Genomic DNA, 13459 nt, shown 5'->3' on the forward strand with positions numbered 1-13459 from the left:
CCTGAAGTCCAGCCTACAGCTAAAGTGATCAGATTTATTGAGGAGAAGCATATAATTTCAGTAGAAGTGTGTCTTTTTCCACTTAAGCTGTCCCATCCTCCATATTTGTCAGAAGTATACATTACACCTGAAACTTGCATATGAATTTTAGCCTGGGAATATTCTTTCTGCATGAAGAAACTTGTACCTTTGAGGAACCTGCGATGTTCTGTCAGCAGTCTTTAGCAGAAGGCTTTGCAAACCTATGTCTGCAGCTTTCCTTAGTGCAGTTACTGTACCGTTAACTGCTTTCCTGAAATACTTCTGCATCTTGGGAGGTCAAAAAACGGACAAGAAGTTGGTGGACTAGCTTGTTAAAGGGAAAGAGGTACTCTGAATTTTAACTTCCTCCCAAAAATCTTGTCCCATATAGACTAAAAAGAAGAAAAACAATGGGAATTTTGGGAAGGAAACCAGTGTAGCACTTCTTCTCTCTCTTCCCCCTCTGCTTCTGTTCCCTTTTAATTTTTGACTGTCATGTAGTATAAATGGTTTCACTGTTGCCTGTGATATGGAAGAGGTCTGCTGCATCCTAACTGAAGGCATGCTAATGCATCAACACGTGAGCCAGAGACCCTTTTATTTCATAAGCAGACCCTATTTTATCAGAGACCCTTCCATGGAACAGGTGGTTAGGACACATTATTAGAAAGGTGCTTACTCACAAGCTAGGTATTTTTCAAAGCATGTTTCAAAGTCAGTGTTCTGTGTAAAGTTTCTGGTTTGTTTGTTTGTTTGTTCAGGGATTTTTGGGTTGTTTATTTTTTGATGCTTCAGTGAGAAGCGTAACACAAGTGTTAGGATTTGAAAGTTGCCCCCAATGAGTATGAGGCAACTCACACTGGAAAAACTTTGCCTCTAGTTTTAGCAATTTTCATGCTGCTACAGTTTCAACTAAATGATCATATTAGGCCTGGGTGTATTTATTAGCGTTGAATCCTTTTCATGCTCCTGCAAATGTGCTCATAATAATTCCCCTTTTTTCTGCCTCTGTCAGTCTCTCCTTTATTTTTCAGCACTTAAGCATCAACTTTATGTGCAACCAAACCACTGCAGAAGTACAGGTGCTAAACCACAGTCAAGGGGACCTGCCAAACAAGGTTGCTGCTTCGTGTTTGGCAGGAGAAGACTCAAAAGACGAATGGAGGGTCTGCTGCACAGCCTGCAGCGATGGTGGATAGCCTTGCCGGGGGGTAGGACGAGACCAAGCGTGGGGACGGGACCCACTGTCAATGACAGCGCTGGCTTAGAGTGATTTAGGTGTGGGGTTGCTGTGTCCTTAGGGTGAGGGGCAGGGTCCTTGGGCTTTCTTCTGACAGGTATCCTGATGACCAGGCTCTTTTTTTCTTCTCTTTGATTCTTAGTTCTGGCTCCTCCTTGTCATCCTCAGTTAATATTTTAGCTATGGGTAGTTTAAACAAGGGAGATTTTTTTTCTTTCTTCCACAGTTGAAGGAGGAAACTTTTTAATAGTTGGTAAGCAAAATGGAAATTGTAAGCAGAAGTAGACAGTGAGAAGAGGAATTGGTTTTTCTGGTCAGTTATTCAGGAACAGAAAAAGGAATTTAATTTTGCACTGGCTAAGAAGTGAAAACAAAATTTTGCAGCTACTTCTGTGCTTTCATGTGTTTTTTCATGAATTCTGAAAAAAAAAGTATTTCACAAATCAGATGTTCATTAAACATTCTCTTGGGATTTTGGTAGCACTTACTGTTAGTTGACTTTTTTCCATGACTTTAGTGAAATGAAAAAGAAACCTTTCCCCTAGATCCATCATTAGGGGAAAACATGCGCAGCACTTCGTAAGTGTCGTCGTCTTTTTTTTTTTTTCTTGTTCAAGTCTGTTGAAATTTGAAAGGTAAACCCTATTTTTGTTCTCTGCATCATTTGATGCTGTCTTACTGGCTTTAATCCAGCAGTTCTTAAGACCGTACACTAAAGTTGGTGCTTTGTTTTCTGTGAGCACAGATAATTTGCTAGCTCTTATACCTGGATGAATTTTTCTGTCCTTTTCTTGCAGTTACAGGAAAGCATTTAGCATTTTCTGGTATTATACATATTATTGGTCTCCAATTCAGGTCTCCATTTTAAATAGGTGGGTGTAATATCTGGACATTTATTAAGCTGAGAAGCAAACTGGTGCTGAATAATATCTCACCATACATTTTTAAAACATACTGTGTCCAACTTCTGTTTAGCTTTGAAAGCATCATCAACGGTGTGTGTGAATGTGAGGGGGAAGTACTTGATGTAATTTTCTTCGCTTTTGGAAGGTTTTTGATGCTGTTCCATGTGAGCTTCTTACACCTACTAGACCAGAAAGTGGTTACGCTGCTGCTTTGTTGTGCCGAACTCAAATTAATTAGCAGTGGTATGTTGTCCAAGTGAGAAGGCATTTGAGATGAGGACTTTGTAGGTCTCATTTTATTGTTTCCATTAATCACTTGGGTGATGGACTGGAGAATGCAATTATAAAAACTGCATGTGGTGCCAAGGGCTGGCAAAACTTCTGGAGGCTGAGAATAGTTCCTTTTGTGTTGGGTTAATGGTGAAGGAGCAAAAGTACAACAGGTTGGAAAAATTAAATGTGCGAAGGGAAAATGTAGTATTGCAGATACTTATGTCACTAGATACTGTAGTGACATAAGCAAACATGGTAAAGCCATTCCTCGCTGTCTGCCATCCCTCTCCATAGGAGGTTGTGTCTCTGCAGGACATACAGTATAGGGGAGTTGAATATAAAGCTGCTTCTGAACTGCTATTTATAGGGACCATAAACCAATTCTAAGTTACTTTAACATGCCAGCTTGCAAATCATGGCATTTGGCTAACTTTTTCATGCATAGCTTGGTTCTCCCTGCTGAGGGCAGGGGGGTGGCAGCTCCAGCTGGCCTTCAGACTGGAAAGTCTTTTTGGGGGGCAGCAATTGCTCCAGCTCTCCAAAATGAGTTTGCCTGTATTTATGTCAAGTGCCGATTTACAGTGGGATACTGCTGCAAGCTTTCTTGGTTACAGTGGTGTGTATGCAGGATACACACAGGAGGTGATTTTCCACTCTTCTTATGGCTGAGTCTTCACTAGTAGTGAGCATCATGTCCAGTTTGGAGTGTCACGCTTAAAGATAAGCTGGAGAGGTTCCAGTTTAAGCTCAAGAACAATGAGGTCTTTGAAAATATGACCTGTAAGGAAGAAATGAGGTTATTTGAGTTTCTTTAGAAAAAGAGAAATCATTAAAGGGTGGGCAACCATGATGATACTTTTTCAGTATGTCAGGCATTAACATCAAAAACGCCTGTGGCCAATTACTCTCTGTGTTCTGGGGAGCAGGATTAATTTCCAGCAAGAAAGTTTGAGATTGTGGTGGTTGGGTTGTTTGTTTGGGGTGGGTTTTTTCTGTAAGAATACTTAATGAAAATAGTGGAAGAGGCTAGCTGGGGAAGTTGTTGCATCTTGGTTGTGGGAGGTTTTGAAGAACAGGTTAGACAAACACCACTTACGGCACAGGTGTATTTATCCAGTTTCAGAGTGGGGCTGGAACGGTAACTTCTTAAGGTGCCCTCAGGTCTTTCCACTTCAATTCTGTGGTTATATACATATATAAGAAGCAAAACCAGAAACGCAGAGAACTCGATATGCTTTTGATCTTCTAATCTGGTTTGCCTTTCGCTTTGTGAGCATCTGTAAATTGCAGCATAAAATAGGGGAAGAATTGTTATCGTTATGTTCTGTGTTTTAATTTGATGGCTTTAGATGTGAAAATACTTGCAGGCTACAGAAGTGAAAGTTGACGCTAATTCTCTTTACCCCCTTTTCCTTTGCAGGTCGCTTGGTTGGTGCCCTGGACGCTGTGTTAGACTCTAACGCACGCGTTGCTCCATTTCGAATTTTACTCCAAGTTCCAGGCTCACAGGTTTACTCTGCCATTGCATGTGGTGAGTTATTGAACGGATCAGAAGTTTACTGGGCCGTAGCTATTGGTGAGTCACAGACGGAAAACCCCAAACCGATTCTGAGCATGGTCAGTGTCTGCATGTCCAAGAAGCTCAAGGTAACCCCAGCTAGTAGTGTGTGCGTGGAAAGCTATTGCCTGTAGCTTGTTTAACAATCAAATTAACCTCTGGTTACAATCCCAGATAGGAATTATGAAAAAGTGCTAACTAGGAACGTTAAGTTTCTATAGAAAGCTTGTTTAGCTGAGGGTGTTTTGCGTTAATTTTCTGTCTCTTGCATAGTAGTGTGGTTCTCTTCATATGTAGATTTTTTTCCTGCAGTAGTAATTGTTCCTTACAGCTAGAAGCTACTTAGTCTAGGCTTTCACCAGTCTAGCCTTTCGCTTGCTTACCGTGAAATCTCTTACCCCACTTGGTTATAATGAAATATAACTGGAACATGATTTAGGAGGTAGAGTTGTCAGGGGAATGTCTAATTGCCTGGTCTGCTGTGCACTAATCCCTTTTGCAGTGTTTCTGCAACCTCCAAAGGTTGGGCTCATCTTCAGGAAAGTGGTATCAATGTGAACTGCAGCAACCTTGCCATGGCACAGTAAAGGCCATCTGGGTGTGCTTGTTCCATTCATCCTGTTCTTGCCTGGCCAGTCTGCAGGCCTGTTCTCATCCCTTCTGCTCTAGTCTATAAAATCCAGCATTGAAATTTACTGCAGGTTTTCCGTTGGGAATGGTTCAAAGCTGCACCAGGGGAGGTTTAGACTTGGCATTAGGAAGCATTTCTTTACCGAGAGAATGGTCAAACACTGGAACAGGCTTCCTAGAGAGGTGGTTGATGTCTCCAGCCTGTCAATGTTTAAGAGGCATTTGGACAATGCCCTTCACAACCTGCTTTAACTTTTGGTCAGCCCTGAAGTGGTCAGGCAGTTGGACTAGATGATCATTGTAGGTCCCTTCCAACTGAAAATATTCTGTTCTGTTCTATTCTTACTCTTACTCTTATTCTGTTCTTTCCTTTCTTATACAGATCAAGCCATGAAATAGTTAGCTAATGTAAGTGTTGACATGTTGTTGATGGTGTTTGACATAGTACTCCTTCAAATGGAAGGGGCAATCTATATATATATATTTGCCCCCTTCCTCTGTACAAGGTCGTTCAGCAGTGATCCCTCTGCATGTTCTTCATTAATACTGGGAATTTTCCCGTGTCAGATGTGTGTGAAGAAGGTTGCATAAAGTCTGTTTGTGCTATTTTTGTTGTGGGTAGGTTTTCTTCATTTTGCAATTGCTCTATGCTTTATATCCCTACCTGCCTCCTTTTTATATTTAAATAATGCCATCTCATGGAGAAATTTAAGAGCTTCATGTTCTTACAGTCCTCTGATGAAGCCAGGTAGACTTCACTGGAAGAGTAAGATCAGTGTTGCTGTCATGGGCTTCTTGATCATTTGAATACATGTAATATTGCTTTCTGGGGCTGATCCTTGCCCTATCCACACTCTTACTGCCCACAGTTTTTTTTTCTTTTATATTAAAGGAACTACAAATCAAAAACCTGCCTGGTAGGAATGGTTAAGGATTTTGCTGAGATAAACTTCCTTGATTAATGTTTCCTAAAATTCTCCTTGGCTCTTCTGAATGGATGCTCAGCCCTGAGAAAATGAGATTTATAGTAACAGAGCAGAAAGCAGAGGGCTCTGTTTTGTATGCTGTGTGGGTGGGACGTACGCAGTTGCCAGAGCTGCGCAGAAATGAAGAATCATGGTAGCAGAAGTTATTTCTGAATAGTATCGCTGCTGTGAAAACCTGATGTGAGTGTCCAGGGGAGAGCTGGCACTGGCAATAGGACTCAGAGGAACAGCATCACCCGACCCTTGTCTCAGCAAGCTGGAGGACTTTCCCTGTGCAGAAGTGGCCGTCGCTGCTCGCTCAGTTCTGTCCTGTCTGAGTGAGGTGCTTTGCACAAATATGATGCTAAGAGTTTTGCTACTGGATTTGGAAGGAGCATTGAGTCAAATTAAGGTTCCTGCTGTATAGCAAGGACAAGGAGCAGCTCCAGGAGCTCCTTCCAGTCTCCTGGTGTAAATTCATTAGGGGTAGTCATCATGTCATTAGGCAGTTAATTAAAATGACATTTTTTAATTGTGTGTTGGCAGTCCTCTGTTCCAGGAGCTGTAGGCTTAAATGATAATATATGCGTAAGGGTCATATCTGTGTTACAGACTTTCACAAATCTCTGAGGGCTACTAGGAAGTCTGATCTCTGCCCAGCACGGCTGTTCTGGCAGAGATGTTTTAATCCAGATGGTTAATCATGTTATACCAGTACGGGAAGAAAAAAAAGGCTAACCGCAGCCCTAGTGTAGAGCCACTTAGGATTTTCCTTTCAGAAGGCTTGTGAGCAAAACAGAAACCCAAGTCCCAGTCAAGTGAAGTAGGTCTTGGGAGAGGGAGAGCAAAGGGATTGGTGAGAAGTGAGTTTAAAGAAGAGATTATGAGGAGTGAGGCTGTGGTTAGACTAAGCGTACATTTGTTACAGGCACATGAAGAAGGTGGGTAAAAGGTAGAATAAAATGCTGTGCAGAGCATCGGCACAGGAAGAGGGATAAGGAAGAGATTGTCAATGCTTGGGACAAATCACAGGATGACTTTAAGCCGTGAAATGGCAATTAGAAATAAAGAAGGACCAGAAAAGCTGAGGGCTTGGCCTGACCAAATGAAAGGGGCAGGGAGATCTTGCAGTTTTTGAGCAGAATCCCTGGAGATAGCTAAAGGCAGGCAGGCAGGATTGCAGTACCCCCGGTGGGAGATAGCTGCTGCCAGAGCCCAGGCTCAGAGCAGTCCGAGCAGTGTGGGTGCTGCTGTGAAAGATGTCTTGCTCACGGTTCATTTCATGTGAGGCAGCCCACCAGCATTCCCATACGGTTGGTATCTTTTAGGTTGCTCAGAAATAAAAATTCAACTCAGTATTTGCTTTGTGCAGCCTTTTCAGTATAAAATTACTGTATTTGTGGTGTTCTTAACTGTTGATATAATTTGTTTTCTTTACCTAAAGGGCATTTAAGTGTCTCTTCTTTAGTGATTCTCTCTCTCTCTCTCTTTGTAATTTAACCTTGATTAATGATATTTATGAAGTTCTATCACAAGACCTTTCTGTCAAGGAAGTTAAAGCTTGGGAAGTTTCCATGCCAGTTGGCATTCTGCATGGAAAACAGCAGAGGAAAGTGGAAAATCCTTAGCTAAATTTATCAGTTTTTTTGTTGTGAGGCAACATGGTGCATCTCTAATGTACACACATATCAAATATCGAGATAATAGGTCTTCTATTTGAGATTCATTTTATTATTATATTAATCTGATGTGTGTGTCTCTTGCATCCACCTGCTTCTCTTTCTTCCACTAGCAAGGTATTAGGAAAAGGAACTTCTGCTGCCTTTACATTTTTACCTATAACATTTAGTCACTGACCAGTAAGATCTGGAGGAGGCAGGTTTTCCCTCATTGCTCTGTATGGTGCCCATCTTGCTCTGACTTTTCTGTCATCGTGTGATGCAGCGACAGTTCAGTTTCAAGTAGAAAGAGCCAAAGGAAATAGGTGGTGACTGAAATATTATTTCTGGAGTTAGTGTGAACACATTACATTTAAACAACAGCAGCAAACCTCTCAAATAAATCCTTGGAGAAGGAAGCCTTAAAGATTTGAAAATCTGTATTTGTCAGAGATTTTCTGTTCTGTATTTCTTCCCCAAACTGCAGAATTGTGCTCTTGTAGACCTTGTAGGTGTTGCTGAACCAAACTCTTTTATTTATAGGTACTTCAATTATTATAGACAGCTTTTAAAACAGGATGCAGATTATGACCATGTATATTCCTTTCAAAGGGAGTGCATGTGTGTGGAGTGTGTGTTTATGCATGTGTGTGCCGAGGAGGGAGAAAGGAAGATCAGGGACTTTTGGGAACAGGAGGACGTAAATCAGAGGTTTCCAGTGGCTGGTTAAGGAACTTCGTGTCAAAATAAGCTGCAGTCCAGCAGCTCAGGATGAAGTTTTGCTGTTTTTTCTGCTTTGACTTTTAATGCAGTGTTTGCTGGCTGAGAGCGTCTGAGAAGATAAAACTAAAAGCACTAAAACTCATTCTCTAAAACAATGAGGTTTTTGTTTTTCTCTAACTATACTGCTACGAACAAGACCTTTTCGACCTGTTTGCTACCAAGAATTTTGAGGTTGAAAGTTCAGTTTCTCATAATGGATTTATGAAATAGTGTGTTTTATTACTTTCTTTCTTCCTTTCAATTTTATTTTGTAGGATGAATTTCAATAAACTACTTTTTGCTTTTCTAGGTGCCACTGCAGAGGAGATAAACCAGCACTGGGAATGGCTGGAACAAAACTTGCTCCATACTTTGTCTGTGTTTGACAATAAAGAAGATATTGTTAGCTTTGTCAAAGGGAAAGTGAAGGTAAGGAAACTGTCTTACTTTTACCCTTCCCTACCTGATTTCGTGTGGTTTAATAGAAATAATGTCATGAAGTTGTTGTCATTCATATTTGGTTTTGTCCATCTAAACATTATTTATTGGTTTCTGTGTGGCACTTGCACCTGATATGGCTGGCATCTGTGCATCTTTACTTGCATCTCCTTGGAAACATCTCAAAACTGAAGCATCTAATTTAGTCTTTATTCCACCCATCCCTTTCCAGCGTCACTGTTCTCTTCCCTGTGATGTGCAGCTGAGCTTTCTTCATCTGCTTTCAGTTCCTCCACCTCTCCAAAACAATATATGAAACACCTTCCCTTCCTGTATCTCAGCTTTTCCTCCTTACTACCTTCGTCCCCCTGCCTCCCATGTTTTTCCTAGCTGTAACCCATCAGTTTCTCCTGCCCATTTCCATACTCCTGTCCCTCTCGATGGGGCTCAGAGGTGTCAGCAGGTGATAGCCACAGTGCCTGCATCTGCTGGCAGCACAGCCGTGCGGACAACGACACGGTCCCCGCAGCACAGGGACAGGGGACTAGGTCCTTGTGCCATGGCACCTGCATTGTAAGGATTTGGCGTGGAAACTGCCGGTGGCTTTGCAAGGACGTGGGAGTCACGGCTGGGCACTGCAGCGAAGCTGTTGGCTGGCCACAGGGTTGCAGAAATGAGCATCCTTTTGGAAGGCTAAAGAATTTTAAAAGTAAAGGGATTTGGTGACTGAGGACCAGATTTAAAATAATAACAGTTTGTGTGGTAAAACTTAAAAAGCCTGGTGCCCTGAGCTCTACATCTAGTAAAAATACACTCCAAGAGGAGCTCGGTGATGGCTGGCGAGGGTGTGGGTCTGCTGGTGACTCCTGTACCTCAGGTCCCGCTGCTGACTTTTCCTGGCTAAGAGTTTTAGTGAGGTGCTCTTACCCCTATACCCCTTTTTTGGTCTGCAAAATTTGTAGGAACATAACATTTTTGGTGAATTTCTACCCTGCTGCTGTGATCTCAGTGGGCTCTGAAACTGGGGAAGAAGGGGACGGAGAGGCAAAAGATCACTGTAGAAATCTTAGTTTTTATCCTGCTTTCTTAAATAAACAACTTTGTCTAAGTGCACTGAAAGGCTCAAATAAAATTAATCTCTCTTGATAATGCCGTGACAGCCTGTTACCTAGCACAGCACATATTTTAAAATTCTTCAGGTTTCATTAGTTAATGTTAAGTCCAGGTTTTGGACCCTTGCCTCTGCTGTAGATTTTTGGCATATTAGGACTGCTTGGTAATTGCAAACTATACCAGGTGCTGTAACAACTTATTTGTCTGAACGGTGCAATACATACTTAACTCCTTTGTTGTAATACCGCTATTAAAATTCTCAACACTTAATTATATTTACATAGATGTTCTTGAAACCATGTTTTCAATGGTTCCAAGCATGTTATAAGTGACTGACACATCTCACTGCATTGCCTCTTCATAGGAAAATAGTACTGGTCAACATACACAATTGTTACTCTACCTTTGCTCTGTATACACCAAATAACAGTGATCATAAGCAGTAGCAAAACTGTAAATGCATGGTTTTGCCAGACTCATTGAAAAAATAATAATAAAAGAAAGCCCCTGGAAGTTTTGATTTGGAAGCATTCAAAATGTGTGAGAGATGCAAACACCACAGAAATTTCTCCATTTGTGAAAACTGCAAATCAATTTGAATTGCTTTGTAAGAAAGGGTTGTGTTATTGAAATTTGAATGGGTAGCTTGTAGCAACTTGCTCGAGTGTGAATGCCATAGCTTTATCCTGATATATTATCTTGTTATGGACTCAGGCGCTGATTGCAGAGGAAACAAGCAGCAAGCTTGCCGAGCAGGAGGAAGACCCTGAGAAGTTCCGAGAAGCCCTGGTGAAATTTGAATCCAGATTTAATTTTCCTGAAGCAGAGAAGTTGATCACCTATTATTCCTGTTGCTGTTGGAAAGGAAAAGTTCCTCGGCAAGGCTGGCTTTATTTGAGCATCAATCATCTCTGTTTTTATTCCTTTTTCCTGGGCAAAGAATGTAAGTGCTGGGGAGAGATATAAATATATTTAAAAGCAAGAATACCTAGAATTTTTATGAAAAGCCTAGTTCACCTCTGAAGTTTAGTTTCTGGGTTTTTTTGTTGTTCAGCTGAGAGATCCTGTTTAATTTAGTTCTCACTTCAGCCTTTATGTTTATATTTTATTATTAATCTAGTAGTAAAAATGAGAATGTAAGAGCATGCAGACACGGCTGCTATCTGGTTCTTTTTCTTGCCATGGTGAAGCAGCCTTAAAATGTAACAGACCTCCTACAGATTCTGAAATAGAGACTTTTAGTGCCGAAAATGGTAAGGACAGGTCCCTCCCACAAGCAGGGAAGCAGAGGCATTGCTGCCCGGGTGGGGGTGGGGGGCAGGGAAAGGGCTAGTGGGACCAGGGATGCCAGAGTCCAGCTGCCTGCCTGAAAGTAGCCCAGGAAACATAACTGGGCTGTGCTGTGGAGAACCAGGTGAAAATTCAGAGTTTTTAAGGGAAAGCAACAGCAGTTTAGGGATTTTTTTGTGTGTGTTTCTGCATAACAGTGCAGGAAGATCACAAGAATTGTGTCCCGGGGTTTTTAGACCTTCAGATGGTTCAGTGAGCTGTAAGACTTTGGTCATGGTGTTCCTCTACAGAGGAAGGGTCGTGTGATTATGAAAAGCCTGTCAGAATAGATATCAGAATGTAAAAATGAATGTCACAGACATTGGATGGTAAAAATGAATGTAGCCATTTAAACTCTGTAGCATGTCTCTATTTAGTACGATTGTGCATGAACTGATAACATTTCAAGTCCTGTTTGTCCTGCTGGAACTTCAGCAAGGACAGTAATATAAAACTATATGGTTATAAATATAGCAAGAATTGTCAGTTAAAACAATTAGGAAAACTTTAGCATTTACTGTCTGGGTTTAATATTGGGATGGCTAATCAAATAAAAATGTAGGTTTAAAAATGAAGTACATTAATGTAAAGATGAGGATGATAGTAATCAGTAATTTCTAAGACTTAAAACATACAAAGATATACTTAGAGTTGGAGGTCCTTTATTACCTTATATTATTTCAGGCCAATTACTTTGTCATATCTGCAAAAGGTGGCAGAGTTAGATTTAAAATGCTGGCAAGTTTGTTATTTGTTATAAAAACAGAAGTTGAGTTTTGCTGGGAAGACTAGAATGGAGTCTCTTGATACATGCTAGATATCTGAGTTCTTATTTAATCTCCTTGTTTTCTGTTTAGTATTAAATAATATCCTTTGTCAGTCATTTCTTCGTGCTATCATTGCAGACTTTTTCTCATTAAATCTGAGATATCTGGCCTGCACACAAAGCAAAAACGATACTTATTAATGATAGATAATGGGGGAAGGAGGAGGGAGAGAGAAAAACCCTTACATTGTTCCAAAAATTTTGTTCATGCAATACCACAGATCATTAAATGATACTGGAAGTACAACATCATGCTGTATTATTTAAGAAGAAATTGCTTCTCATCTCTTTTTAATAATAATTCATTATGAGAATACAAAAAAAACCCCTACAAACCACTACGTTTGCAACTTTTCATTTTGACCGTGGAAAATACACTGTTCATTCACTGTTGCAGTCTGTTGCATTGCCTTTGTGTTCCCATGCATTTGCATGGAAATGTGAGATAAAAACCTGGATTTTCTTTTGGTTAAACAAACTTCCCTAGCTCAGTGGGAAGCATTTTATGTTGAAATGCTTCCCACTTCCTCGATCCTGATAAAGCAGATTGCTTCTGTTTCAAAGCTAGTAGTACTTTGTCACATTTATGAAATACTTGTATTACATCGAATAATCCCGATTTACTATAGTTCTCGTTGTTACTATTTGAGAAGCTGATGCAGATTATATGTAGAACAAGTGATTTATTGTCTTTTTTTTCAGGTACCAATCACAAATTAAATCTGGTTAAATCAGGTCTTGAAAATATTGCTAAGAAATCACGTTTATTGCATTCTTCTATACAGCACAGGGCAAAAACCTAATATGTGAGTTGCAATAAAAATAGTTCTTAAACGTGTTTTAACTCTATAAAAATCCCCCCAAATTGTAGACTGAAATCTCTTTATAGGCAAAGCATTAAATCTTCTGCTTCTGGCAAGTCCTTCCCCTTCCCCTTGTTTTATTTTATGTTGAAATGACCTGGAATGCAATATTGGAACCTGTTTTCAGCTTCTCATAAAATTAACTTACGGCTTATGCGAGCATAAACTCCATGGAACATTTTTTCCAAGACAAGTCTCCTTTTATCTAAGCCTCAAAATATTTGCAGAATTTCAGAGGCTTAGAATGTCAGGTTTCTTGAAAGGGTGTGCCAAGGTTTCTTCACATTTTTTAATTAAACTTGTGGTTTTCTAAAACTTTGAAGACTTTGTACCTTTCATCAGTAGTTTGGGCCCCTTACAGTCTGCTATGCTGTTTCTATAACCAACACTGTAGAGCCTATGTGATTCTGACCTGCGTGAACAATAGTGCTATTGCTACGGCGCTATTTAATCTTTCTTCCCTTGGCTGTGCCGGTACAGATGATTTTATGACCATTTGCAACAGTTAGTGCGTGTTGACGCAGCTGTGCTTTATTTAAGTAAGAACAAATGTAATCGGCAAATAATCTTGACAGCTGTGGTTCATGTAGTACAGAAAACTTGCTGAGGGTAGCTCCTTAGGTAATTAACGATCATGGATAAGTGTCATATATATATGACAATGTTTGTTATTACTGCCTTTTTATTGCTTTATTGGCATCAGGAGACCAGCTAGGGATGTTAGGGGGTGTAGTCTTGATGTTATTGGCACAGAGAATCCTGGGAAGCTTCCAACAGTTGTTAAGAAGAAATTTAATCTATTTTAAAGTCCTTTCCAGCCTAATTTCTACCCAGAGATTCATATGAGAGTGGCAAGGAACATCCTGCAGTAGTTATCT

General features: G+C 40.5%; 1 protein-coding gene across 2 annotated transcripts in view; it reads left to right on the plus strand.

Moving 5' to 3' along the window:
- The window catches only part of TBC1D8 (TBC1 domain family member 8), a 50021-nt gene that overhangs the window by 10119 nt on the left and 26443 nt on the right, over positions 1-13459 (plus strand). Inside the window, exons 2-4 of one of the 2 annotated variants that reach the window (XM_049834237.1) lie at positions 3860-4015; positions 8323-8441; positions 10278-10506. In XM_049834237.1, the coding sequence (XP_049690194.1) occupies positions 3860-4015; positions 8323-8441; positions 10278-10506 (504 nt within the window). The remainder of the gene's footprint in view (positions 1-3859; positions 4016-8322; positions 8442-10277; positions 10507-13459) is intronic. The other variant, XM_049834238.1, reaches the window with a different exon arrangement.

Source organism: Accipiter gentilis, chromosome 31 (assembly GCF_929443795.1).
Source record: "Accipiter gentilis chromosome 31, bAccGen1.1, whole genome shotgun sequence".
Lineage (NCBI taxonomy): Eukaryota > Metazoa > Chordata > Aves > Accipitriformes > Accipitridae > Astur > Astur gentilis.